The following is a 25,422-nucleotide window of genomic DNA, read 5'->3' on the forward strand; positions in this document are numbered from 1 at the left end:
ATTGTACATGGCAAAACCCAACATGGCAGTTCATGGCCGCTCGATTTGGCGCTATGCCTACTGCGGGCGGATGCCATTGGTTCGGTACCTAGGCAGATGCAGGCCCGGCCGAGCGAGAGGGCAGTGGGCAGTTGAGTGAAGATGATGGGACGGCGCACTCCTGACTACGCTTTGTGCCATCCGTGCGCGCCCTTATACTCGTTCATGATCCCGCCGTTTTCTCCGCGCGTGCCCTCCGACTACATCATCGCGTCTCCGCCGTCTGCAATTAGACATTGTCACTCGTTGAACAGGTGCTGCTGCTGCTACCCGCCTCGTGTCTGGTAAGTCGCACACCCAACCCACCCAACTCCCGGGCCCCGGAAGGATTGAGCAACGCCGCACTCGAAACCAACAAGCGGCCCAGGCGATGCGCTGGAAAGTGGCAGAGGCGCACCTTGCCACGACGAGCTTTCCTGCCCCCGCGTACTGCAAGCGAATCCCTCGAGGCGCATAATATTATCAATACGCGGCTAGATCGACACGGCCCTGACGTTGAAACGCGGTAATACGAAGTTGCCCTCAACGACGCTCCCGACTCAGCTCTCACAGCAACACCCGCCGCGCCCGCTCACCTCATCTCTCGACACTGCGCCAGCACCCTGCATCGCCAGTGGCACGCAAATCAGAGCTAATACCAGACGTTTAGATCAAGTCGTCCATTCGTTACCTGCCCATCCCCACGTTTGGCTCCTTCCTGACCGCACCCGTCGCACCTTCCTCGACCACAACCGCCACGCATCGCCCGTCTTGGAGTATATGATAGCGCATCTCACATCAGAATAGGCCGCCCGAGGCATTGGTCGCTTCTCGTACTTGGAAACCACAACTCATCAACATGGGCAAGCCAGGCCTAGGGATATTCACCGCCCGTCGGAAGTCTCAGGGCAATGTGTTCGACGAAGTCGACATCGCAACGAGCCCAGTCACCACAACTGCACCCGCTGATTCTGGTGCCTTCCGGGTGCTGAGCAAGACGGAAGTAGAAAAGGCAAAAGAGCAGCGCAAGACACAGGAAAAAGAGAGATCATCAAAGTTTCCTCGCTTCAGCGGCTTCAGCCATCCTGGCAGCAAAAATCGCAACCAGTCCGTTGACGATGAGTCTCCAGGATCGTCAAAACGGTAAGCTTCGTATCCACTAGTCATAGCGTCGGCCGGACTGACCCTTTAATTAGCGACAGCAAGTCAAGCAGTGGGACTCAATTTTCCAATTCGAGACCCTACGCCAATGGCCAACATGGCTCCACCTCTACACTTCCTTCTTCCACTGACACCAGCTCCGACGACAACCTCTTTACTAATATCCCTCGACCGGCCGTCTCACAACACAACAGCTCTCCGGCTCCGTCGTCGGTGAGCGCTTTCCGCAAGAATCTTCCCTCATTGCCCAAGTCAAGCTCCGGCGTCTCCTCATACAAGGATCTGTCAGGGACAGGGTGGAGTGGCAGAAATCGCGCCATGACCACATCCAGCTACGCGAGCACTGCAGTCCCGCCCAAGCTCGAGGGGGATCTGAACTTCGGCGGCTTTGAGGACGACATGTTTGGCCATTTAAGCCGCAAGGAATCTCCCGAAATTCAACGAGAGACCGCAGGACGCTCACTGCTTTCGGAGAAGCGCACGTTCCAAGCAGAACCCATCAAGATTCTACCGCCCACTGGCATTGAACCGCCAATGAAGAGCTGGGACAGTCGCAACTCTACCGACAACCTCATGGCTTCTCCGAACTCAGACAACGACTCGCCGCCGCCGCCGCCGCCTCCCCACAAATACTCATCGTATGCGCCAGTCGCCTCAGAAAGCCCAACCTTCCAACCAGCACCTACTTTCGAAGATGCCGATGCACAGTTCGTACGCAAATCATATACCGATAGGAAGTCATATCGTGAAAGCTCTCCGGAACAACAGCTCAACTCCACCTCAACGTCGTCTGCCAATTCCTACCAGACCCCCTATTCATCTCGATCAGCCACTGTTTCGAGCACGACCACAAACACAACCCCCAAAGCTTCCCTCGCTCGGACGGCCTCTCCATACAATGACGCTGAGGACGAAGACTTGTTCGCGCCGTCGAAGCCTGCCCCCAAGCAACAAATCACGACAGCAAAGAAACCTGCTGTAGTAGCCTCAGACAGCAATACTGCATCCGTCCCTGGTACAGCGGCTGGTAGGAGAGTAATGTCGCAGGCCGAATTCAGGGAATACCAAAAGAAGCAAATGAACAAGCCACCACCTGAGGAAAGCTCCGACGACGAAGACTACGAGGACGAGGAGGATGCTATCAAGAGAAGAGAGGAAGAAGAGCTCATGAGACGCAAGAATCAGCAGATGCACTTTGCCCGCGAGGCTATGCGACGGTCTACCACAGCTCCTGGGGGTCTTGCAGAGCCGGGAGCAGATCACATGGGCTTCCCGTCGGAAACTTCCATGAAGGCCGAAGAATGGGAAGACGAGGATGTACCGCTCGGCATTCTCGCCCAACACGGCTTCCCCAGTCAAGCTCGCAACAGATTCCCCAGTCAACCGACGAACTCGATGCCTTCCTACATACCCGATCGCCCGGCCTCAGCAGGTGCCATGAGTCAACGTGGCATGGGCCAGGGGAATCTGCCTGCTTTCGCGAGACATTTGCCTCAGGATCCGTACAACTCCTCTTTCATTGGAGGAGGCTTGGTACGGCCGACGAACCGAGAGTCTATGGGCTTCAATGGCTTTGCGCGTGGTCCTGGATCAGTCGCAGGCGGCTCGATTGCTGGAGACATGGGCATGGGCCCTAACATGATGTATCAAGATGCTGGTATGTCGCAGCCTTCGCTCGTGGACCAGATCCAGATGAGGGATATGACCAAGCAAAAGTACATGGGCGGTGCCTCGGCGAAAAAGCCCCAGGGAGGGCCTTTCACTGGTGTTCTCGGACAGCAAATGAACACGAACGGCCAGCCTCAGAACCCGATGCGGATGTCGCACATGCCCATGATGAACGGCATGAACCCCATGATGAACCCCATGATGGGTGGGCAAATGCAGGGAATGGGCATGGGACAGATGGGATACCCAATGCAGCAAGGGAACGACTATATGCAGCAGATGCAGCAGATGCAACAAATGCAGCAGATGATCGCCATGCAGCAAATGCAGCTACAGATGATGCAGCAGCAGCCCCAACAAGATCCCCGGATGTCGATGGCGATGCCCAACCCCGGCTACGCGGGTAGCACGATGGGCAGTACAATGGGAGGCGGGGGTTTCCTCAATGTACCGAACGGACAAAACCGCCCGATGTCTTTCATGTCAGGCAACGGAAACCAACCGCAGCAGCGCGCCATGTCGTTCATGGGCCCGAATCCAGGGTACACTCCCTCCATCGCCCCATCCGAGCGTTCTAACATTGGTCTGTCTGCTAGGTACCGACCTGTCGTCAACCACTCCGACGCCGTCTCCAACGGCACCTCGATGACACTCCAAGCCTCGGGCGGCGGCGCAAACCAGGCTAGGACCAGCACCATCAAGGGCATCCTGAAGAAGGGCAGCCCCGGCCCGCAAATGATGGCCCCCGCTGAGACGGACGACGCGGACGAAGACTGGGGCAAGATGGCTGCACGCAAGAACAAGCACTCCAAGGGCAAGGAGAACAACAGCTCCGGCCTTGAAGATCTCACTCGCGGTCTCAACATCTAGGTGTTGTTACGCACATTCGCGACGCATACACGAACCTTTTTTCTCATCGCACCTACAAACGCATTACATTAGAAACGCCCGCGTACAACGGATATCATGGTTCCAGGGAAAGAAAACAACAAGAAGAAACGAGTCCCGTTAATTGTTCTTTCCTCCTCCCATTTCACCACCACTTTCTTGAAGATATATGGAAGCGATTTAAAATGGCCAACGGCCGAGATTCTTGTATTTCTCTTTTTCATTTACCGGCATTTACAGGTGGCGTTTTTTGTTGTTTCTGTTGAACCGAAGGAAAACATACATGTTACAGCAACTCTAGGCGTTGTTTTACCTTTTTCTTCTTATTTCTTTCTTCTTACTTATTCTTCGTTTCGGCTCCGCTAGGCTGTCTTATCTAGCATCTAGCATCGACGGCAGATATATCCACATTAGGGCATTTGTGGTGTGGGGTAAATTGGGAAACGATCCATCTATCTTTGTTCTTCTGATCTGCATGAAAGGGTCCGGTGTTGTTTTTTCGGAGCGTCGAACCTGGTCAGGGACGAAGATGGCGGGAAAGGGCATACGAGGGAATTGAGCTTGAGAGGGAGCTGACGGGCTTCTTCTCGTAATAATAATTATGGATATATACCCTTTGCTAAGCGTCTTTGTATGCACAATCTTCACTCCATCTCTGGCTACACATGTGCACTCGTGAATGTTCTCGGTGTTTGCATTATGATTTGTTGATGATTGATTAATAAGTCACTTGGAATGGTATCTAGCAACTGTGCTGGAAACACTTTGTCCAGGAACGTATTCCACGTGTCTACACCAAAGACGCCCAAAACGCCCCGTTTCATGACCATTTCAGTCACTCGCTGCGGATGCAGTCCCTCACCGCTCCGTCTTGCCGTCTCTGTCTAACAGCTCCCGCGCAGCAATAATCTCGGCCTCGTCGTAGCCTTGCCAGGCCTTCTTTCCTGACTTGTATTGCCGTATGATTTCTGCGAGCTTGTTTGTAGCGATTTCCTCGAGCTTCTTGACGGTTTGGGCGTTGGGGACAGGGACGTCATCGTCTTCTTGCGTGTTGCGCTTGGCTGCTGAGTCGGAGTCGGAGAGTATGGCATTGAGCTTTGTAGTGAGGAGCTTGAGGCCGTAGTAGCCGCGGAGGTAGGCGTCGTTGAGCTCGACGGAGCGGCAGAAGTGCTTTAGTGAGAGGGCGAGGGAGCTGAGGTTGGGTGGGTTGTTGGAGGCTGTGGAGAGGTAGTGTAGGGTCGCAATGTGTGCGTGAGCCTGGGCGCGGGTTAGTACACGTATGGCATCGTCGGGGCACTGTGGTACTCACACTCCATGCATTCGGCGTGATGAGGAGAACCTCCTCTGCGCAGTATATCGCCTGTCCCCACGCTGCCTGGCTCGCATACAGCTCGCTCGCCTCCGCCCATGCCTCGGAGTCGGTGGGGCTGTTCTTCAGGAGCACGGCCACGGCGGTGATGGCATCGGCGGTCCTGCCCAGCGCCTTGAGCACGGCAACCCTCCGCTTCCGGATGCTCATGTTGGTGGGGTCGTCGCGGAGTATCTTCTCATACGCCTCGAACACTTTCTCCAGCTCGGCATCTGACCGGGCCGTTGCTTCGTTGTAGATGCCGCGTAATGTGATGATGCGCTCGTTGTGGTCGCCGAATCGGGCCTCGAGGCGCTGCAGAATTGACAGGGCGGCATTCTCGTCGCCGGTGCGGAGTGTGGACAGGAAGAGGTTCTCGTGGATGGTCCATGTTTCGGGTGTCTCGCGGGAGAAGAGCAGCGAGAGGGGCCACGGGAGCGTCGACGTCGGTGTTGTGGAGAGGACGAGGGGGGCTTTTTGGGACAGGGCGAGGGCGGTGGGCGGTGGTATTTGCGCGGGTGGAGAGAGGAGGTTGGCTTGTGTCATGCTGGCGGCTGCGGGCGTCGACTTGGGGTGTCGGGTGCGTGTCAATGGCGACAGAGTGTCTGGAGAAGCATGTCGAGTTAGGTAAGCTGATGGGGATGCCTGTCCCAAGCTTCCGCCGGCGAAACTAGCGGGCGTTCGGTAGTGGAGCCTCTGGACTCCAGGTGCACGTCAACAGCCTCGACCCGACAAGCACTCGCTTTCCCTGCAGACGACCGACTAGAGCCCGCTTTCATGTCGCCAAACACGCCCGCCATGACGACCGCCTCCCAATGATGATGCCCAGTCGCCCACCACCTTCACCCTCACGCTGCACACCTACCCCTCCTCGCGCGCTTGCACACCTCGACACACGACTGCGTGACGCTGCCTGAGCCACGCCAAAATGTAGTGCCCGCCAAATCTCCATACAAGTGTCGTGACTAACAGTTCCCTAGGTTCGAGAAATCTCTCTTCGACCTCATTCGGGGCCTCCGAAACCACAAAGGCAGCGAGCGCGAGTACATCGCCGAGAGCATAAAAGAATGTCGCAAGGAAATACGGACCAACGACATGGACCTCAAGGCCACGGCCCTCATGAAGCTCACGTACCTCGAGATGTTCGGCCACGACATGTCTTGGGCCAGCTTCAACGTCCTCGAGGTCATGTCAAGCTCCAAGTTCAAGCAGAAGCGCACGGGTTACCTCGCCGCAGTACAGAGCTTTCGACGGGATACCGAAGTCCTCGTGCTCGCCGAAAACCAGCTCAAGAAGGACATTATGAGCTCGAGTCCCCAGTACATCGCCCTCCCGCTAGGCGCGATACCACACGTCATAAACCCGAGCATGGCCAACTCGGTCCTCTCTGACCTAATACCGCGGCTGACGCATTCGCACGCAATGGTCCGGAAGAAGACCGTCGTAACACTATACCGGCTGGCTCTTGTGTATCCAGAGACACTGCGACCCGCATGGCCTAAGATCAAGGAGCGCTTGTTGGATGACAATGAGGATGCGAGCGTCACAGCGGCAATCGTCAACGTCGTGTGCGAGCTGGGATGGAGGAGACCACAGGACTTCCTACCGCTTGCACCGAGACTATTTGATCTCTTAGTAGAAGGAGGCAACAATTGGATGGCCATCAAGCTCATCAAACTTGTAAGCACTGAGCTCAGAGGACATTAAACCAGAACTTGAACTGACCAGCCTTAGTTTGCAACATTAACCCCATTAGAACCCCGACTCATCAAGAAACTGCTACCTCCGTTGACCAAGATTATACGGGAGACGTCTGCTATGTCGTTACTTTACGAATGTATCAGTGGTATCATCCAGGGTGGTATCCTAGAAGCCGTAGAAGGCACTGCGGAAGGTGAGGAGGTAGCGAAGCTATGTGTTGGCAAACTACGCGGCATGATGATCATAGAGGGAGATGCAAACTGTAAGCTAATATACACTGTTATTCAACGTTTGGCTTCTCATCAATCTGCAGTAAAATATGTCGCACTACTCGCGTTCGAGAAGATCGTCACCTCACATCCATACTTGGTTTCCCAGCAGCAAGACGTCATCCTCGAATGCATAGACGACCCCGATATCTCAATACGAATGCGTGCTTTGGATCTGGTGGTTGGCATGGTTAATGCAGACAACCTCACAGCGATTGTTGGACGGCTGATGCGACAGCTACGAAATGCACCAATTGCCTCAGCGGCGAGCGATCCCAACAATGACCGTGGTAGGCTGACTGGCATATCACCTTATGGTGACGACGACTCCGACGCAGAAGAGAATCTGCCTCAGCACGAACAGAAATCCGACCAGCCGCCGCCACTACCAGACGACTACAGGATAAGCGTCATTAGGAGGATCCTGGAAATGTGCTCACGCGATACTTACAGCAACATTGCCGACTTCGAATGGTACATTGATGTACTTACTCAGCTAGTCAGGGTATCACCGGCAACAAAAGCAACCTCGGTTATGGAGGAAGAGGAAGAAATAGAACATTCAGACGACATTGGTGGTGGCATCGGACACGAACTACAGAACGTTGCCATTCGGGTGAAGAGCGTTCGATCGGAAGCTATAGATGCCGCACAATCGCTCGTGCTCGTTGATCGGAGAGACCAAATGTTCCCAGCATCCGGAAACGGCGGCCAAGGTGTACTGGAATACGCTGGCTGGCTGGTTGGAGAGTACGCCAACTACCTCACTCGCCCAGAGCCAGTCATGACCTCCCTATTACACCCATCTTCTCTCCAATTATCTTCAAGAACGCTCGCCGTGTATCTCCAAGCGATACCGAAGGTCTTCTCTAGCATGGCTGGAAACGATCAAGTCTCATGGACTCCGGAGCGCAAAACGCTAATGTCCCTTCTCATGGCTCGTATCATCCACTTTTTGGAGCCGCTCTCCACACATCCTAGTCTGGAAGTCCAGGAACGGGCAGTTGAGTACCTTGAACTCATGCGTCTCGCTGCAGAAGCTGCATCAGGCACAGCTGCTAGCGCGGACCAGGACGCATTCACCGATCCACCTCTACTACTTACCCAAGCTATACCTGCCCTCTTTTCTGGCGCTGAGCTTAACCCGGTCGCTCCTGGTGCTCAACGCAAGGTTCCTTTACCTGAAGATCTGGATCTGGATACACCAATCAACCCCAACCTACAGCATTTGCTCTACACAGCTGATGCAGAAGGCTTTGAGACAGAGGAAGATGATGTACATGCGGCTTATTCGGAGCCTGCAGCCGCGTACTCAGAGCCTCCTGCTGTTGCTGCACCGGCTGCTGAACGCCTGGATGCGCCGCACAAAGAACCTACATCATACCAAAACGCAGCAGAGGACGAATATCTGGACGCTGATATTATTGCGCGTCGGAAAGCAGAAAGAAAGGAACGCTACAAAGATGATCCATTCTATATCGACCCCGAAGCGGATAAGGGCAGCGGCGCAGTCACACCACTGAGTAGAATAGTGCGAGATGGCAACAGGGAGAACAACGAGCTCGATATCGATTCGATTCCAATTATGGAGCTCAACCTCGACAGCAAAGGGTCATCGTCTGAACATCTACCGCGATCGCGGAGTCCGCGCAAGCCCGTGCGCAAAGTCGACATCATGGGCGATGAGACACTTGGACCTGCTGCACCAGACGTTTCGAGAGATGACATCGTGCAACCACGTCCAGGGAAGACGAAGAAATCACTGTTGCAGGTGGACAGCTCCGGTCTTGGGTCATTGAGCTTGGATGACGAAGGTACATCAAATCGCAAGCTCACTCAACTCGAAGTTGAAAGGAAAGCTCAGGAGGACGCGGAGATGAAGAAGGCGCTCCAGGAAGTCGAGCGACTACGGCTTGAGATGCAGCGAGCGAGCGAGAGACTACACGTCAAAGAAGAAGTCGCCGTCAAGAAAAAGAAGAGAAAGGTCAGAAAGGTTGCTGTGGAAGGAGATGAGCCAGCCGAAACGCCTCCACTGGAAGCGGAAGTTGGTGAAGAGGAAAAAGCAGCGCCTATCAAGAAGAAGAAAAAGAAGAAGGTCAAACCTGAGGGCCAAGACGAGAACGCAGCTGAAGGCGCAGCTGAAGGCGAGGAAGAAGGCAAAGTCAAGAAGAAGAAAAAGAAGAGGCGGACTGTGGTCATGGATGAGGGTGCAGATGCGCCTGAGGAGTAGTAGCCTAGCCACGCTGCAGATGGGTGTCTTGGTCTTGGACAAATGTGATCTCAAATGCTCAATGGTATTTTGCTACCACAAAATCGGCTATATCAAGTCCCCTTGATGCCGCAATGATGCCTCTATAACGCCGTATGCCCTATATAGTTGACGCAAGAAAGTGGCCTCAAAGCCAAGTTGCTCCTCCAAGCTGTCCCCAACTTCTCCCTGTTATCCGCTCCCCCAGCATATATGTGTGCTTTGTGCTGTTTCCCCACGTATGGAAGATCGAAGTCGAAATCGAAATCAAGTTCAAGTCGTATTCGTCCGGTAACCGATCGCATCGCGTCGCATAACCCCAGCTTTCTAAAAGAACAGCTTAAGGACCTCGAAGAGCAGACCGCCGACTAGTATGAAAGCAAGAACAACTGTGAGAATACTAGTCAGTACACGTCCTCACAAGATCTAACAATGTACACCACGGGGCGAGAAGAACGTACTGATCCAGAACCTGCTAATGGGGCTCTTCTGAGGCGCCCTCTTCTTGACCACGGGCTCCGTTGACTCGGGCTTGCCCATCTTCTTCTCCTGCGCCTTGGCGAAACGCATGTTTGCCTGGCGTTGTTGTGGTGTTTGCGCCTGTAGGATTGGTGGCCATGGTTAGCTACCTATTCCATCTGTGGTATGAATGCGACAAAAGGAGGGAGAGCCGCTCCATTGCGCCGCGAAGGGGGTGGTGTCGTACCATTATGATGTGTGTTTGTGTACGTGGAACGAGGTAGATGGCTGTAAATCGCGCGGTCCAGGAAGGGTTTCGGGAAAAAGGAAGCGAGCGTCTAGTGTCTGGTAAGAGGGGAGAAGAGAAGCGGAAATGAGGGTTCAAGTTGTATGGTGAACGTGTTCCCTTTGGAAAGTGCATCGCGTGGGTCTGTGCGGCGGCGCTAGGGTACCGGCATTAGCTGAATACGCGGAGATAGTGGACGGAGGTTTATACCGTTTTCTGTCGGGAGGCACTTTTGTCGCATCTGCGCTTCTCTGCACGTGGAGAGCTCTACCACCGTCGGCGCAATAGTCTGTGTCGCATTTTCGCAAACAAATTAACGTCATACTTTACGTTCTTCGACACCTCCCCTCGCGCAGTACCTGGCTACCTTGCAGCGGCGACCGAACGAGCTCAGAAGCGGGGACAAAAGTTGGCAGCTTTACGACACCATGAATCACATGAGAGCAACACGGTCGATATGGAGTAGAAGCGCGATACCCAATCGCATAGGCCATACGTCCCGAAGAACATACGCAGCCGAAGCACCAGCACCGCATCCCCCCAGCTCGCCGCCAAACCCAAACTCAGCACCGCCGCCAAAAGAGCCATCGCGGGTAGTACGTCATACCCCAACAACCACCCTCCCTCTATCCTCTATACTAACAAACCCCCCACAGGGCGCATACTACGGCACCTTCGGCTCGCCCCTCCTAAAATGCTTCCTCGGCGCCCTCTTCACATACCAACTCACCTACTACCTGTGGTACAAACTCGAAACCATCGAAGAGACACACGACACAAAAGCCGAGATACGCGATTTGCAGGAGGAGCTGCGGCAGGCGATTGAGAAACAGCGGTGGATGGCGCAGCAGAAGTGGGGGCAGGCTACTGAGGCGATGGAGAGGGAGAGGGAGGAGTTTGGGCAGGCGGTTGATGCGGTGGTGGAGGAGGTTAGGGAGGGGGCTGATGAGGTGGGGAAGGGGACGAGGGCTGTGGGGAGAGTTGCTAGAGGGGGTTGGTGGCCTTGGTGAGGGTGGGAATTTTGGTGCGTGGATGCTGGTGTGGTGGGTCAGAGGGTTTGAGGGTTTATGGAGGGCATTTGTATAATATGATGATATGTATATCAGATGGATGGTTGATACCCCTCGAAAATACTGTATTCCTACACTCGATTGGTTGTCGCCGGCCGATCAGCCTCTCTGCTCATGCCCATTTGCTACGCTATCTTCCTTCGTAATATCGTATCAGTCTGATATTCTCGCCAAGTTTCTTTCGAGCCTCACACCCATCAAACTCTCGTCTTTCAGATCCTTAGATTGGCCCGTCTATCGCATCTCTCATACTCGGCGTCGAGGGCGTGCAGTCGACGGACGCCATCTTTGCGCTGACTCTACATGGGCAGTGCAAGCCTCATTGCCCAGAAGTCATTTCCATCAATCCACCAAATGGCCATGCTGTCGGGTTCTTTTATAAGATTGACATGCCTGCAGTATCAATAGCACTCTGTGGTGACTCGTCATAGTCATCGCATCGATTCGTGGACCTTGGCAATGCAATATCTCTTCACAAAGGCATCCTCAACCGAAGAACTCGCCAGAGACGAGCGACTCCCACGGCTTACCGGTATCCCAGACGCTCTTCATGAGCGTACTGATCTTGGGCACCTAATACGGAGTAAGCAATTCAGCTTTTACTTTCTGATGGCAGGAGTTTACATGGTTCAGTCCGAAGCCCTCCACACTCCTCAGCCGCTCGATGATCTTCTCTCTCTGTCCTTCATCTTGCGCATCGCAGCCAGCAGCAAACATGGGAAAGATCAAACATGCCTCTGCTGTGCTTCCTCTCCGGATCTTGTACAGTAGGCCCACAATCTCTCGCACGGCTTGCTGAACTTCGTGGTCCATGGCGGGTTTTCCGAGAACGCGACGATACAAGTGGATTAGACCCGCCCAGTGGAATAATTCGTTGGTCGCGTAGATCTCGGTTGCATCCCATGCACCTTCAGACTCAGAGGAAGTACTCGAGCGGTGGTTGCATCCTTTCCTGATGTTGCGGCCCAGTAAGCCTTCCTCCAGTGCATGACGAAGCTCAACGGCTTCCTCTACAATCTCAGGGCTAGGAGTCCACCCCTCTCTTACATTGCCTTCTTCGTCGATGCGCTGCGGTTCACAGCGCTTCGCTAGTTCAGAAACGCGAGCCAAAGATCCTACACATCTTGTTGTAAAGCCCATTAGACAGTCAATCTCAAAATCTTCGTCCGCGGAAGCGTTTTCGCTAGACCAGTAGAAGGAGCCAAGAGGTGTATCGTTCTTGTTCCCACTCAGTGAGCCGAGAACGTCGAGGTATGCGAACCAGCGCGAAAGGAAATAGGCCACACGATCATGCCGCCCCATGCCTTTTGGTCCGCCACGCTGGATGATCATCTGGCGTGCCATGGTTAGATGGCTTTGCCAGGATACGGGTACCTCGAATGTTCCAGAAGATATAACCTCCAGACTCGCCATCATTATTACTGCTGCTAAGGTACTGTCGGATACAGTGTTGGGATCATCGTTGAGCGCTTCACGTAGCTTGGGGAATACGTCTTGCACCCAGACGGCGATGCGATTTGAGGGCTCGGGGTGATTGAGCATGCGTGCTCGGTGTGCAGCGCTATATGCGAGAAGAAGATTCATTATGTTCTCGTCTTGTACAGCCACTGCCACTGTTAACAATGATCCATGAAGAGTAACGTTTACCTACTCTCTGGTAAAATCTCTCGAAACGGATTCCGCTCGCAGTCATGGTTGACAAGAACCCGCGCTGTGTGATTGATGAAGTGATGGAAGTACAGGAGATTCATCTGGTTCTCTACGAGCAGTGAAGGCAGTGGTTCTAAAGACTTCGAAATCCTGATCGGAACTGGTTTTGCATAATAACCCCCGCTTTCGAAGGCCATGTCTTTGCCGTGGGGGTCAGTGCTACCATACGATATGTCCTCGTTAAACCCCATGGTGTTGCTTTGTGGGCTGAAGATGGCAATAGCAGAAAAGTCGTCATTCCTCGGAGAATCGATATCAGGGAGACCCAAGTCGTATCCGTAGGTGGTGAAAGCAGAATCAGCAATAGGATATTGTCGGCCACGTCCGACCTCATCACCGGCCGGCCGTGATCGCTTTCTTGGAAGATCATTGATGAGAGACTGGACAGACACACGACGGAGATCCGGCGGTGATTGTGCTGAATTTTGCGGTGTTGACGACGTTTGCATAATGTTTCCTTCAGAGCCAATTGACATCGGTGTTAGCGGCATAGCCGAGTATGGGCTGTATGGCGTTGGTGAAAGTGTGTTTGGCGAATTTGTATCTGGGAACGTTGGTGTGTTCGAGTCTGTAGAGAAGCCATACTGCTGGCGTTTGGCCATCGAATCCACTGAACCCGGTAGTGGCGGCGGCATCGTAGGATTGGCATATGTGAGCCCAGCGTTACGGGAGTTGGGAGCACCCGAATCATACGCGACATGCGACCGAGCGTCAACAGTACTTTGATACTGTGTATGATTGTAGGGAACGGACGTGAACGTTTGGTTTTGAAGGTAGATGTCCGCACCCGACGCTTCAGTACGGATGGCATCATGCGGCTTTTGCATCAAAGCTGGATCAATGGAATGCGTAGATCTAGGTGGGGATGTTCTTGATGTTGATCGTGCATGTTGTGATTGCACGGGGTGTTCGGGGGCAGACGAGAAAACGTTCTCTTCAAACGGGAAGGAGGACTGGTACGGACTGCCAGACGCTGCACTCGAAGCATCAGAGGCTGTACTTGTCTTATCTTTCTTTGAACGGCCTCCCCAGTTGAGTCTTATGCTGTAGTCGCATGTTTCCCCTTGGCGCTCGCAGTTGGTACAGCTTGGCTTCTCTTCTCCACTGCGAGATGCTATTAGTACTCTTTGATGAGACCACGATTAGAACTGCTTTACCATTTGACCTTTCGAGCTTTACATGGCCTGTGTTTGGTGAGTAAGTATGAGCAGACTCCATTGATCTAGGACAATACCAGCAGCCATTTCGCGATCTTCTTTTAGGTTCTACCCCGGGTTTCTTTGGTCGAGGCATGGCGCTTTAGATTGACAGGGAAAGCAAAGATAGTGCGAATGATGACTGAAGCTGATGCTCGCGCGGCTGATGAACGCCACGCTAAGACCATGCCATACGGGGCCGACTCGGCAGGCTGGGGTAGCCTTTGGGCGACGAGCAGCAGTGCACCGGGGTGCCGGGTACTAAGGTGTTGGGTTGGTTGCACTGCATGCGTTCACCTAGCGCGCTCTAACGAGCGACAGGACGGCTGCCGCGATGAGAGTCTGTATACGATCGCTTATATAAGGTTGCAAGGTCCGACAGCAGCCCTGGAGTTGTTCCGTCCGAAGTAGGGATTTAATCGGAGAAGGAGCGATAAGGACCCCCGCACTTTGCAGCGCCTCCAATCATGACCCTGGAATCCGATGCTTCACGCGCTAAGTGGGCCAGACACAAGTTCGGCAAGATCGACACCGGATCAACTTTTATGACCCTGATGCTAGTCTTGTGGGCTTCGCGTTTGAACTTGGGGTCTTTTCACGAGTAACTCTGGTTATGTACAGATGTATATCAGCAGTCACTATCCTATTGAGGTCTGATTTTGATCATACTGGGCTTTGAAGGCCTTTATACGGCAATCTCTTGCCTACACGTATATCAGCCCTTTCCCATGCTACTAGCAGCCATAGGAGCATATGGTCGTTATTGCTAGCGCTCGTTACTGGAGACTGCTCTGAGAGTAGATGCTTCTGACATTGCCCGAATGGTAGAATCAGAATCCGTGGAGCTAGTATGCGAGTCAATTGATATGACCGACGGACTGGCGGACGTGCTAGGTCGCTCTTCTTCACTCAGCTCGCTCCTGTCTATCATCTCTTCGTCCTCACTCTCTTGACCTGCGTTTGCAGATTCAGCTTCCAGAGCAGTCATACGATTCACAAACTCCTTTTGTAATTCCTTAAGCCATGCAGTGAGAACCTCCCCCTCTAACACACCAGTGTGTGCTTGAACGAGATGGTCCTTGAGATTGAGGACGAGCTTGCGTCGCTTCTCCTTAAGCACAGTTTCGGATGCTTTTTTCTTTCGCAGCATATGACGCTCGACCTGTTGTGCAACCAAGGTAGCATGCTCCACAACTCCGGGTGGGAAAGGAACCACACGCGCAAGCGTTAGGCCATAGTGGATCTCTTGGACGACTCCCTGGGCGGTCTTGTAGAGCATGGTCATGCTGTGCGCGTCTTCCATCTAAGAATGTGAGTGGTTTGATGTGGGAAGAATGGAAACGCCCTCACCTCAACTGCCAGGTGTAGGTTCTGAACTCCAGCGCGGTCACTCATGATAGTCGCAAGATCTTTGAAGTGAGTTGCGAACCAAACAAGAGCCTTGTGATACGTCAGAAGGCGGCAGCAATGGGGTGTATTCACATACGCGACTCGAAACGAGGGCTTCCGCGATAGCTAACGCAATGGCTAGACCATCTCTAGTACTGGTGCCTCGACCTAGCTCATCGATTAGGACTCTACTTTCTGTCAGCAATGATATGGCACCCACTCATGGATCGGTCTCCTACAAGCTACGTCGATCAACATTGCGTAGGATGAATGCAATCTCTTTCATTTCCGCGGCAAAGGTGGAAACATTAGTTTCAATATTGTCATCCATGCCCAGTCTAGCGAACAGCTGATGCAGAATAGGAAATGAGGCATAGTTAGCAGGAACGCTGCAAGCAGTTAGTCCACAGAGATTCAGAGTTTGTAATCCAATCAAACGTACTAGCAGCCGATCTGAGCCATGATTGTCATCAAAGCCACGGATCGGATATAAGTGCTCTTGCCACTCATGTTGCAACCAGTGATGATCTGGAACCGCGTCTGTTGTGTAGCATAGACATCGTTGGGGACAAATTTGCTCTTCATGATTTTCTCCTTGATCGGGTGTCTTCCGGCCTCGATTGCAAGCGTATCGGTGAGCTGCGGCTGAGCTGAGGAGATGTCAGCCTGGCTTACGTTGAGCGCCATGGAACGGATGCTACCCACTGTAGTTATTCACTGTGACCAGATGAGCGAAGGCCGCAATCTAATCTCGGTCAGCCTCATCAACATGACAGACAGTCGAAGCATAGTCACCATGTCTAGCATCGCGACTGCTTCACAGATCTTGAACAAGATAGACATATGACTGCGGACCTCATCGATGAGAGCCTCGACCGCTTCATCGCCTGATGAGGGTTAGTAAACAGGAGCATCGTCGTTTCAAGTTTAATTGTACTCATGAGGATGACTTCTTGGTGCGACATGGCGATCTGATAGTGGTCAGCAAAGCCCGAATCACTGCATGTAGCCACATGCCTTCTGATTACGCTTCATCAATTCTAAAGTCTGGCATTCGATGTTGTTCTTGCGGCGAATGATGTTGGTGAATATCGGCGGTAGTGCTTTGCCTTCCAGCTCGGTTGTTGCGATCTTTATGTAGAACTGGCGTGCCGTATCGTACTTGAGGTCTAGCCGAATATCGCACTCCTCTTCACGAAGTTAGTGAGCAGGTCTACTGAAAACAATGAATTGTATCTCACGACTGAGCTCTGTTGAATGCTGGTACGCATCTTCAGTAGCTTCTTTGTAAGTCGTACGCGCAACATCAAGCAGCCCATTCACACCAGATTTCACGGCATAAGTGCGCTGGTTCCTGAGTTCCAAAGGCTGCCTTGCATATGTGGTGTCCTCGTTGATGACACGGTCGATAAGTTCCTGGACAGGTGCGACGTTCTCTGGGGCACATATCTCGCGGATGTTGTTCAACATGACAGATGCAGTTCCAGTAAGGGCTTCGAACACCGGGCTTACGGAGTTGACAAATTGCTTGAGCATAATGACGTGATTAATGGATTGCTCCGTTGTCTGCAGAGTGGTCTTGCTTGGAGCGACAATCAGCGCAGTCAGTATGCGGTCGGTATCGAGGAAGTCCTTCAGCGCTGCCCGGGTTGCGAAGAACAACTCTTCCTTTTTGGTCATATCGTCGACTGCAGCATACCGTGTGTTGAGTACCTCTGGCTCCGTGAGTGGCTGTAAGACGTTGCTCCGAAGAAGGCGTGCTCCCATGGGCGTCAATGTCTCGTTGAGAAGACCAAATAGGCAATCTCTTGACTTCGGATCGCGGAGATTCTGAACCAGTTCAAGCGAGTAAATGGTAGACACATCGATCATCATCGATCCTTCAGATGGCTCGTATCTCATGCGAAGAGAGTGAGCGGAGAAAACCATACCTAAGCCCAGATCAATGTACTTGAGTGCCTATGAATTTGGTTATGAATAGCACTAAAAAGTCAAACAAAGGACTCACTGCTGCGATGCAGCACACCGCATAGTAGTTGCCAGTGACGGAAATCTTGATTGCTTCGACGTCCTCTCTGAACGCTAAAGACTGAATGTACTCATATCCGGTTGACTCAGCCCAGTAGCGGCGATCAAGCAGGGTCAGCTTACTTCCAATGTCTTCGAGGTTTTCTTCAACGATCGAGAAGAGCTTTGATTTAGGGCTCGCCGCAGTAGACACGATCAGAATCTCGGATGGACCGTAGACCTTTAGTTTGTGAACTGTTCGAACGAAGGTTTGACTATCGCAGATTTGACAGAGTACTGCTTCTGCAGTGTCAAGATTCACGAAAGCCAAGCCAACAGTGGGTGAGATACCACGAGACTCGGCAATGGCACAGACAACGTTCTGAGCCTCGACCCTAGCGATAGTAGAGGCCCCAGTCCTCGGTCGCGCAGTTGAGGGTCTGCCTGTGTTCCTGCGAGTGCCTGGTCGGGACGTAGTAGTCGTGTTGTAGTCACCGTATCCGTAGTACCCATACGATGTAGATCCGGAGTTGCTCTGCGAGGTTGAAGGCCTGGATCGTTGGAACATGATGGTCAGCGCTGCGAGATTAGCCGTTGAGCAATTGGGGACGTCACCAACTCCAGCTCTGGAGCGGGTTGAAGGCGTGTGAGCGAATGACGAGATGGAAGGAAGAAGACGCGTCGAGGGAACGGCTTAGCGCGCCGCCCCACTATTTCCTGGCTGCTAGCGCGTCTGTTATCGATAACGCCCAGAAATTATTTTCCCTTCTTACGGTAGCAGCGGGGCCTTCGCAAGTAAGAAACAGCTCTGCCACGCTGGTAACTAACTCGAAAATCGTACTGCAGGATATCTGAGCTATGGCGACCCAGTATCCGCCCCCTTCAAAGCGCCAGAAGCGCGCGCAAGCCGAATTTGCGCGCGAGCAACAAGACATCGACACTACTATACCTGATGGCACTGTACGGGTGCGCTTCGTCGATCAAGCCACTGGCGAAAGTGGGAGTCTCCCAGTACTCACCGTACCGCTATCGCAAGCATCCACCAAGAACCTCGAACTCTTGCTCAACAACCTCAAAGACCAAGCCGACGATCAGATACCGTACCGCTTCTTCCCAGACGGCGCAACCGAAGCGCTTGCCGACAAGGACGACCTATACAATGCCCTGGTCAAGCCTGGCAAAGCGTCGGTAGAAAACGAAATTGTGCTCCAGTATGCGCCGCAGGCAGTCTTCCGCGTCAAGGCAGTCTCGCGTTGCTCAGCCGCGGTTTCGGGTCACGGAGACAACATTCTGTCAGTGAACTTTTCGCCAGTCAGCTCCAGCAGGATGGCAAGTGGTAGCGGTGACAAGACAGTGAGGATATGGGACTGCGACACAGGAACACCAGTGCATACTATGAAGGGGCACTCAAGATGGGTCCTTGCAGTCAGCTACTCACCTGATGGCTCTCTACTTGCTTCCGGTGGCTACGACAACGAAGTGCGGATATGGGACCCGAGCACTGGGAAACAGATCGGGAGTGCTCTCAAAGGTCACACCAGTTTCATCACGTCACTCTCTTGGGAGCCCTACCATCTGCAAGAGCCTGGTCGGCCGCGAGTTGCGTCGTCATCAAAGGACGGTACAGTAAGAGTCTGGGATGCGGTTGGCGGCAGAATCGACTACGCCTTGTCCGGTCACAAGAGCAATGTGACGTGCGTGAAGTGGGGTGGTACTGGACGGATATATACCGCCTCTCATGACAAGTCCATAAAGGTCTGGGACGCGGCGACAGGTACACTCGTGAACACGCTATCTGGCCATGCGCATTGGGTCAACCACCTCGCTCTTTCTACCGACTTTGTCCTGCGCACCTCGTATCACGACCACACGCGGAAGGTACCGTCTAGCCCGGAGGAGAAGCTCGCAAAAGCCAAAGCGCGCTTTGAGAAGGCCGCTACCATCAACGGCGAAGTAGTAGAACGCTTAGCGACTGCTTCGGAAGATTGCACCATCATCTTATGGACGCCTTTGACCAGTACGAAGCCAGTCACCAGAATGACAGGCCATCAAAAGCAGATCAACCAGGTCACTTTCTCCCCAGACGGTGCCCTCCTGGCGTCTGCAGCATGGGACAACCACGTCAAACTATGGTCGGCACGAGATGGAAAGTTCCTCAACACATTGAGAGCGCACGTTGGGCCGGTATACATGACCTGCTTCTCCGCCGACAGCCGACTGTTGGCGAGTTGCAGCAAAGACACGACCCTGAAGGTGTGGGACATGAGGACTGGTAAACTAAAGGAGGACCTGCCAGGGCACAAGGACCAGGTATTTGCGCTGGATTGGAGTCCGGATGGTGAAAGGGTAGGAAGTGGTGGCGCCGACAAGCAAGTGCGGATATGGAGCAATTGATCGAGACGTGGTCACAATAGCATAGTAGAAGTTAAAATGATACCCTTGGTGCGAGCATGTCACTTGTGTCTCCTTCATGGTCTGCAGTGGTTACACTGACGACTTGAAGTGCGTTGGCTAGGGACTAAGCGTAAGCTTCGACGTCTAGAAGCCTTGGAAGTAGGAATCTGTACACATTTGAAGCATGCTAGAAGCTGCAAGTGAGGCTTGAGCGGAGGCTAAGGTAGAGTCGTGCGGTAAACCGCCAGGATCGCCCGGCTCTCGGCACCCCCGCAAAATAATGTTGCCGATTGCGGCGGTGGTGGCTGGTGGCAGTGGCCTGACGAACGCGTAAGTGCGGGCAGCTGTGACGTCACCGCCAGAAAGCACCACCAGCAGACCATCACCTGGGCATGCACGGGCATCATGCGGGGCCAGTCTTCATCCCGGATCCTCGGCGCTGCAAGTGCAGGCGCTTCAAGGCCAGCGCGCCAAGTGGATCATGCAAGACGGGCTTTTCCCATGTCGCTTGCTTGTACCTACGTCAATTGCGATCAGAGCAGAACATTCCCTGTCTTAGCGCTTTTCCTGTTTCCACTGCCAATGCGACAGGTTTCGCAAGCTTTCCCACGACTCACGATCTCACACGACTAATGAATTCACGACTGTACACTATCTCCAACCACTAATTGGCCGGGTCCGCCACTCGCTGCTCATCGAATCACCTTTACCACTACCGACACAACCCAGTCCGCGGTGCTTCATCATGTCCGGTGTCGAGGACGTAGAGGCCCGACGTAAGAACTACCGGCGGCCACATAACGCCCATAACCCGATACCTACGGTCCAGAAATACAGGGAGGAGAAGCAAAAGAGACAAGACGAGTACGGTCATCCAGATGGCAGTAACGAACCGAGCACACGCGACCGGCTAGGGGACGCCGTCAACGTCTTCAGACATGGAAGAGACGTCGAGTTGGACAACGACGGCAATGGGCCATACCCAGTCAGGAACAAGAACATCGAGCAGGACGAGCCACTTGCAGACGACCACGCCGGAAAGAACACACCCGAACAGAAGGACCAGAATCTGGCCAAAGACCAAGGCGACGAAGATGGACTCGAGGATACGACAGAGGACGGATTAACATCGTCAGATCCCAAGCAGGCCCGGAAGGATATGAAGAAGTTCAAAGCCGACGGTGCAGATCGCGAAGTCACGGATCCCATCACCCATCTACCCATCAAGATTCACGACTATACCGATCGCGAGCTGAAGAGCACCGCAAAGAACCCGAGCGCTGCAGGGTCCGACCCACGTACAATGACCGGTAAAGACGCCATCAACAAGAGCGACGAACATCTCGAATACGAAGGACAAGAATCGCAGGACGCTCATACGGGTATGCAAGTCTTGTTTCCACCTCCGTCGTTTGACAGGACCCGAGGTGAGATTACAACTGTCTACATGCAGGCTGTGACTGTTGGCGTGGGAGCAGCTGCGGTTAGCTTGATGCTGGTCAACACATTGTTTTGGCCGACGCGTCATGCGACGGGCTGGGGGAGACAGGCATGGAAGGCCGCTGAACTTAGTGTCATGGCACTCGTCTCCACAGCTATCATACTCTTCATGCGACAGTGGTCAGAAAACAAGATCAAGAATGTCTGGGATGTCGAGGTTTGGCAGGCGGAGCGACAAAAGGGCCAGAGACTGGCCAAGACCCAAACTGCGGAAAGTACACAATGGCTCAATTCGTTGATGGCTTCAATATGGCCGTTGATCAATCCGGATCTATTCGCCAGCATTTCAGACACACTTGAGGTACGTAATCGACAGTAGATCAAGTATAGACACTAACTTTTATAGGATGTCATGCAAGCCTCTCTTCCGAGTATGGTTCGCATGGTGGCTGTCGAAGATCTTGGCCAAGGTAGTGAGGCCCTCCGCATCCTCGGCGTTCGATGGCTTCCAACAGGCGGGGCTGCTAGATCAGTGGGCTCCGATGGAAACCTAAAGTCTCCGGATGAGGAAAAAGGTGACCGGACTATCGAAACAAGTGATGACGATGGCGACGGCCAAGACGACGAACAACAAGACGACATGCAAGCAGAAGACGGAGACTTCGTCAACGTTGAACTTGCATTCGCATACAGGCCATCCACGGGAAAGGGTATCAAATCGCGGGCCAAACATGCCCATATACTCTTGGCGTTCTACATGCCAGGTAACTTCAAAATACGTAAGTCTGACCTTCTCATTAAGCGCTCAATTGCTTACGTGTTTTAGCTGTTTGGGTCGACCTCGCGGGCATTGTTGGTGTTATGCGCTTCCGTCTACAGCTGTGCCCTGATCCTCCGTTCTTCTCAATTTGCACCATGTCATTCATGGGGCAACCCAAGGTCACTCTCTCGTGCGTGCCGCTTATAAAGAAGGGCCCGAACCTCATGGACGTACCTTTGATCTCCAGCTTCGTGCAGTCGTCCATGGATGCAGCACTGGCTGAGTATGTCGCGCCTAAATCTTTGACTTTAGACCTCAAGGACATGATGATGGGCGACGACTTCAAAAAGGATACTATTACACAGGGAGTTATCATGGTGCGCATCAAGTATGCGTTTGACTTCAAACACGGCGATACCAAGATCGGTCCTTTTGGAGGCTCTGCAGATCCCTACGTGAGCGTGGGATGGGCCAAATTCGGAAAGCCGTTGTGGTCGACGCGTGTTCTCCAGGATAACATGAATCCACACTGGGATGAGCACTGCTTCGTCTGCGTCACCTTTGACCAGCTGAATGTAGACGAGAAACTGAGGCTACAGTTGTGGGATTCTGACCGTTCAACTGCTGATGACGACCTGGGACGTATCGAGGTAGACCTCAAAGAGTTGATGAAGAGCGACGATACCAACGGCAAGATGCACGATCGCGAGGACGGTTTCAGAGCCCTCAAACGCGGGGATGAGATGCCGGGAAAGCTGAGCTGGAGCCTGGGTTACTTCTCGAAAACCCGGATAACTGATGATCAGCTTGCTATGCAAGATGAGGACCCCGATGTCAAGAATATTGACCAGCTGAAGAAGAAGATGTACAAGGAGGCAGAGAGCAAACTTCGAGAGGCAAGTGAGGACCATCGCGATGAAGTGGAACAGCAAAAGTCCGAGGAGTTCAAAGCTCGGCAAGACCAGCTCATCATTGCGTCCCCGCCTTCCGAAGACTACCCGTCGGGTATACTCAGTATCCAGATCCACCAAATCACGGGCTTGGAATTGGAGACATTAAACAAGCAGAAAGACTCTGCAAATGCGGAGGCAACCGACGAAGAGGAAGAAGGCGACGGCTTACCTTCTTCATACTGCACCATTATCCTCAACCACAAGAAGATCTTCAAAACACGTACCAAGCCAAAGAACTCGAAACCGTTCTTCAACGCTGGCTGCGAGCGCTTCATCCGGGATGTTCGCAATACTGAAGTACACGTTGCTGTTCGGGATGCTCGCATACACGAAGACGACGCCTTGCTTGGAATCGTCTACCTGCCTCTAGAAAGGGTATTCCAAAAGCGCAGTCAGATCAATCACATGTTCCCACTCGCTGGAGGAGTTGGATATGGTCGGGTCAGAATCTCCATGGTCTTCCGAAGCGTGCAAGTCGAACTACCACGAAGCATGCTTGGTTGGGATTACGGCACCGTGGACATCAATCCCCGCATAAAGGCCCTTGACGTTCCAGAACATCTGCAGCCTCTTCGACTCAAGGTTCGTACTCCACTGGAACGTGCAAAATTACATTCGCGGGGGCGTAATGGCAAAGTTCACTCGGAGGATGGCTCGACTATCTGGACTACAAAGAAGGACAAATCCATTCGCTTACCTGTGCGGGCGCGCTACTGTGCGCCATTGGTATTCGAATTCCGACAAGATGCCACATTCCGAGACCACACACCAGGTTTTGGTATCCTTTGGCTTAAGGATGTTCCCGACAACGAGGAACAGACAGTACGCATCCCCATCTGGAGTGGCGACTTGAAGCGCGCAGAAAACAATGTGCTTGAAACATATGGCGAGAAAGTTGGCGAGATCGAAGTAACATTGACGTTCTGGTCCGGCCTATCAGGATACCACGAAAAGCTTGCAAAGGGAGACAAGCACATCTCCAACGTTATGGAAGTTCTCGAAGTTACCAACGACCATGAGTGGACCGACTGGGACGATTCGTCAGGCTCCGACAAGCCCGGCATCAACGACAACAAAGAGACTGACAACGACAGCTCATCCTCCGACAGCTCGGATTCTGAGGACGACGGCGACGATCCCGATAAGAAGAAATTTGTCCCAGACTTCCTTCAGGATGGCGGTAAAAGGATCGACTCAAAGCTGAGTACAGATGGCACCAGCGGTCCTATCAGTAAGATAAAGGACTACAGGGAGAGTGCACACGCTCTGCATCGGAAAAATAGGGGCATGATGCAATGGAAGGGCCCGAGGACTTTGGCATGGATGAAGCATGTTGGTGATCGTGGAAAGAAGAAGGTTGGAAACATGTTCCATCATCATGAGAGGGATGGAGCGGGTGTTGAGACGGAGGCTTGAGCGAAGTTATAACATAGCGTGCGCGTCTGGAGTTGAAAAATGGGATGTATTACACCGGTAGTGTTCGTTTAAACTGCAAGTCTACGTTGACTTGCTAGCAATCCAATCTTGAATCTCCACAAAGTCTCTCGCCCATACAACTCCCCACTCATCAGCCTCTTTGTAGTCGCTCAAATGCAGACATGAGACCCCCAGCCTCGTCAACGATTCTGCGAGTTTCCTTTGTGAGCTCCCCATGGGTTCATCTCGGATACAAATCCCCAAGTCAGCTGCGAGCAAGCATTCGATGTCTGTCCAGCTATCACCCACGTACACGGTTTGGCCTTTGAATTGGATGTGCTTCATCTTCTCCAGCTTATCGCCGCTCGACATGATGATACGTGCGTCATCATGGATAGTCGAGATGATTATACCGGTGGATGGCTCTCCAGCCTCAATGTTATCCAGTTCATTCGCCATGACGGAAGAGGTAGGCACATCAACGATATCCGCTGCACCCAGGCAAGACTGGATGAATGTGCGAGACCAGTTGACACTGAGAAGCATGAATCCATCCTTCTTGCGGTCGTGCTGGATATGTCTGAAGAAACCCTCGAACCCAGTTCGTAGCTCTACAGCACGTGAATGTACAGCTTGTTTTGCGCCGGCGTCGATCGCATCTCTTGTCAAGCCAGCAAAAATACCGGAAGAAGATACGCGATCAAGACTGCGTTGTTCCACAGCTCTCATTTGGGCGAGGAGGTGTTTCTCTGCCGAGACTGTGCTGGGTAGTGTACCATTAGGAGCGAGTTGGGCCAGGGTAGCCGTGTAGTCGTCCATGTATGCCTTCGATACACTGTTCCAGTGGTCATGGGTAGGGAAGTTTGGTTTTGTGGCGGCGGATATGTTGACGAGGGCATCTAGTGTATCTTTCTTGGTGATGGTGCCATCCCAGTCGAGGATCCAGTAAATTGGGGAAGACTTGTTGAGTGGTGGTTTGGTAGACATGGTGGTGTATCGTGCGAAGCTGGATGGACTCGTATTTCGTAATGGTTGGAATGT

The 25,422-nt window shown here is 53.0% G+C and overlaps 11 protein-coding genes across 11 annotated transcripts; 5 read left to right on the plus strand and 6 right to left on the minus strand.

Annotated features, from left to right (window-relative positions):
- Positions 1–877: 877 nt before the first annotated feature.
- On the plus strand, positions 878–3,717 carry J4E88_006626 (uncharacterized protein; the record flags this gene model as incomplete). The annotated part of the gene is made up of 2 exons (XM_049400249.1): positions 878–1,161; positions 1,374–3,717. 2 exons carry the CDS (start codon positions 878–880, stop codon positions 3,715–3,717), a joined length of 2,628 nt encoding a protein of 875 aa, XP_049253868.1.
- An 876-nt stretch (positions 3,718–4,593) lies between these two features.
- On the minus strand, positions 4,594–5,629 carry J4E88_006627 (uncharacterized protein; the record flags this gene model as incomplete). Its single annotated transcript, XM_049400250.1, has 2 exons — positions 4,594–4,992; positions 5,045–5,629. 2 exons carry the CDS (start codon positions 5,627–5,629, stop codon positions 4,594–4,596), a joined length of 984 nt encoding a protein of 327 aa, XP_049253869.1.
- Positions 5,630–5,673: 44 nt separating this feature from the next.
- J4E88_006628 (uncharacterized protein) lies at positions 5,674–9,283 on the plus strand (the record flags this gene model as incomplete). The annotated part of the gene is made up of 4 exons (XM_049400251.1): positions 5,674–5,705; positions 6,064–6,763; positions 6,818–7,046; positions 7,098–9,283. The coding sequence occupies 4 exons, from the start codon at positions 5,674–5,676 to the stop codon at positions 9,281–9,283; spliced, it is 3,147 nt and encodes a 1,048-aa protein (XP_049253870.1).
- Positions 9,284–9,628: 345 nt separating this feature from the next.
- J4E88_006629 (uncharacterized protein) lies at positions 9,629–10,218 on the minus strand (the record flags this gene model as incomplete). Its single annotated transcript, XM_049400252.1, has 3 exons — positions 9,629–9,690; positions 9,763–9,901; positions 10,213–10,218. The coding sequence occupies 3 exons, from the start codon at positions 10,216–10,218 to the stop codon at positions 9,629–9,631; spliced, it is 207 nt and encodes a 68-aa protein (XP_049253871.1).
- A 265-nt stretch (positions 10,219–10,483) lies between these two features.
- On the plus strand, positions 10,484–11,056 carry J4E88_006630 (uncharacterized protein; the record flags this gene model as incomplete). Its single annotated transcript, XM_049400253.1, has 2 exons — positions 10,484–10,642; positions 10,703–11,056. The coding sequence occupies 2 exons, from the start codon at positions 10,484–10,486 to the stop codon at positions 11,054–11,056; spliced, it is 513 nt and encodes a 170-aa protein (XP_049253872.1).
- A 546-nt stretch (positions 11,057–11,602) lies between these two features.
- Positions 11,603–13,526, minus strand: J4E88_006631 (uncharacterized protein; the record flags this gene model as incomplete). The annotated part of the gene is made up of 4 exons (XM_049400254.1): positions 11,603–11,689; positions 11,741–12,723; positions 12,768–13,370; positions 13,520–13,526. 4 exons carry the CDS (start codon positions 13,524–13,526, stop codon positions 11,603–11,605), a joined length of 1,680 nt encoding a protein of 559 aa, XP_049253873.1.
- Positions 13,527–14,788: 1,262 nt separating this feature from the next.
- On the minus strand, positions 14,789–16,376 carry J4E88_006632 (uncharacterized protein; the record flags this gene model as incomplete). The annotated part of the gene is made up of 8 exons (XM_049400255.1): positions 14,789–15,325; positions 15,373–15,462; positions 15,509–15,599; positions 15,651–15,800; positions 15,854–16,061; positions 16,117–16,156; positions 16,207–16,298; positions 16,349–16,376. The coding sequence occupies 8 exons, from the start codon at positions 16,374–16,376 to the stop codon at positions 14,789–14,791; spliced, it is 1,236 nt and encodes a 411-aa protein (XP_049253874.1).
- Positions 16,377–16,407: 31 nt separating this feature from the next.
- J4E88_006633 (uncharacterized protein) lies at positions 16,408–17,986 on the minus strand (the record flags this gene model as incomplete). Its single annotated transcript, XM_049400256.1, has 3 exons — positions 16,408–16,601; positions 16,653–17,370; positions 17,420–17,986. 3 exons carry the CDS (start codon positions 17,984–17,986, stop codon positions 16,408–16,410), a joined length of 1,479 nt encoding a protein of 492 aa, XP_049253875.1.
- Positions 17,987–18,276: 290 nt separating this feature from the next.
- On the plus strand, positions 18,277–19,812 carry J4E88_006634 (uncharacterized protein; the record flags this gene model as incomplete). The annotated part of the gene is made up of 1 exon (XM_049400257.1): positions 18,277–19,812. The coding sequence occupies one exon, from the start codon at positions 18,277–18,279 to the stop codon at positions 19,810–19,812; it is 1,536 nt and encodes a 511-aa protein (XP_049253876.1).
- Positions 19,813–20,557: 745 nt separating this feature from the next.
- On the plus strand, positions 20,558–24,381 carry J4E88_006635 (uncharacterized protein; the record flags this gene model as incomplete). Its single annotated transcript, XM_049400258.1, has 3 exons — positions 20,558–21,613; positions 21,659–22,031; positions 22,079–24,381. The coding sequence occupies 3 exons, from the start codon at positions 20,558–20,560 to the stop codon at positions 24,379–24,381; spliced, it is 3,732 nt and encodes a 1,243-aa protein (XP_049253877.1).
- Positions 24,382–24,462: 81 nt separating this feature from the next.
- Positions 24,463–25,368, minus strand: J4E88_006636 (uncharacterized protein; the record flags this gene model as incomplete). The annotated part of the gene is made up of 1 exon (XM_049400259.1): positions 24,463–25,368. The coding sequence occupies one exon, from the start codon at positions 25,366–25,368 to the stop codon at positions 24,463–24,465; it is 906 nt and encodes a 301-aa protein (XP_049253878.1).
- Between the last annotated feature and the right edge of the window lie 54 nt (positions 25,369–25,422).

Source organism: Alternaria novae-zelandiae, assembly GCF_023758075.1.
Source record: "Alternaria novae-zelandiae strain BMP 2774 chromosome Unknown scaffold_13, whole genome shotgun sequence".
Lineage (NCBI taxonomy): Eukaryota > Fungi > Ascomycota > Dothideomycetes > Pleosporales > Pleosporaceae > Alternaria > Alternaria novae-zelandiae.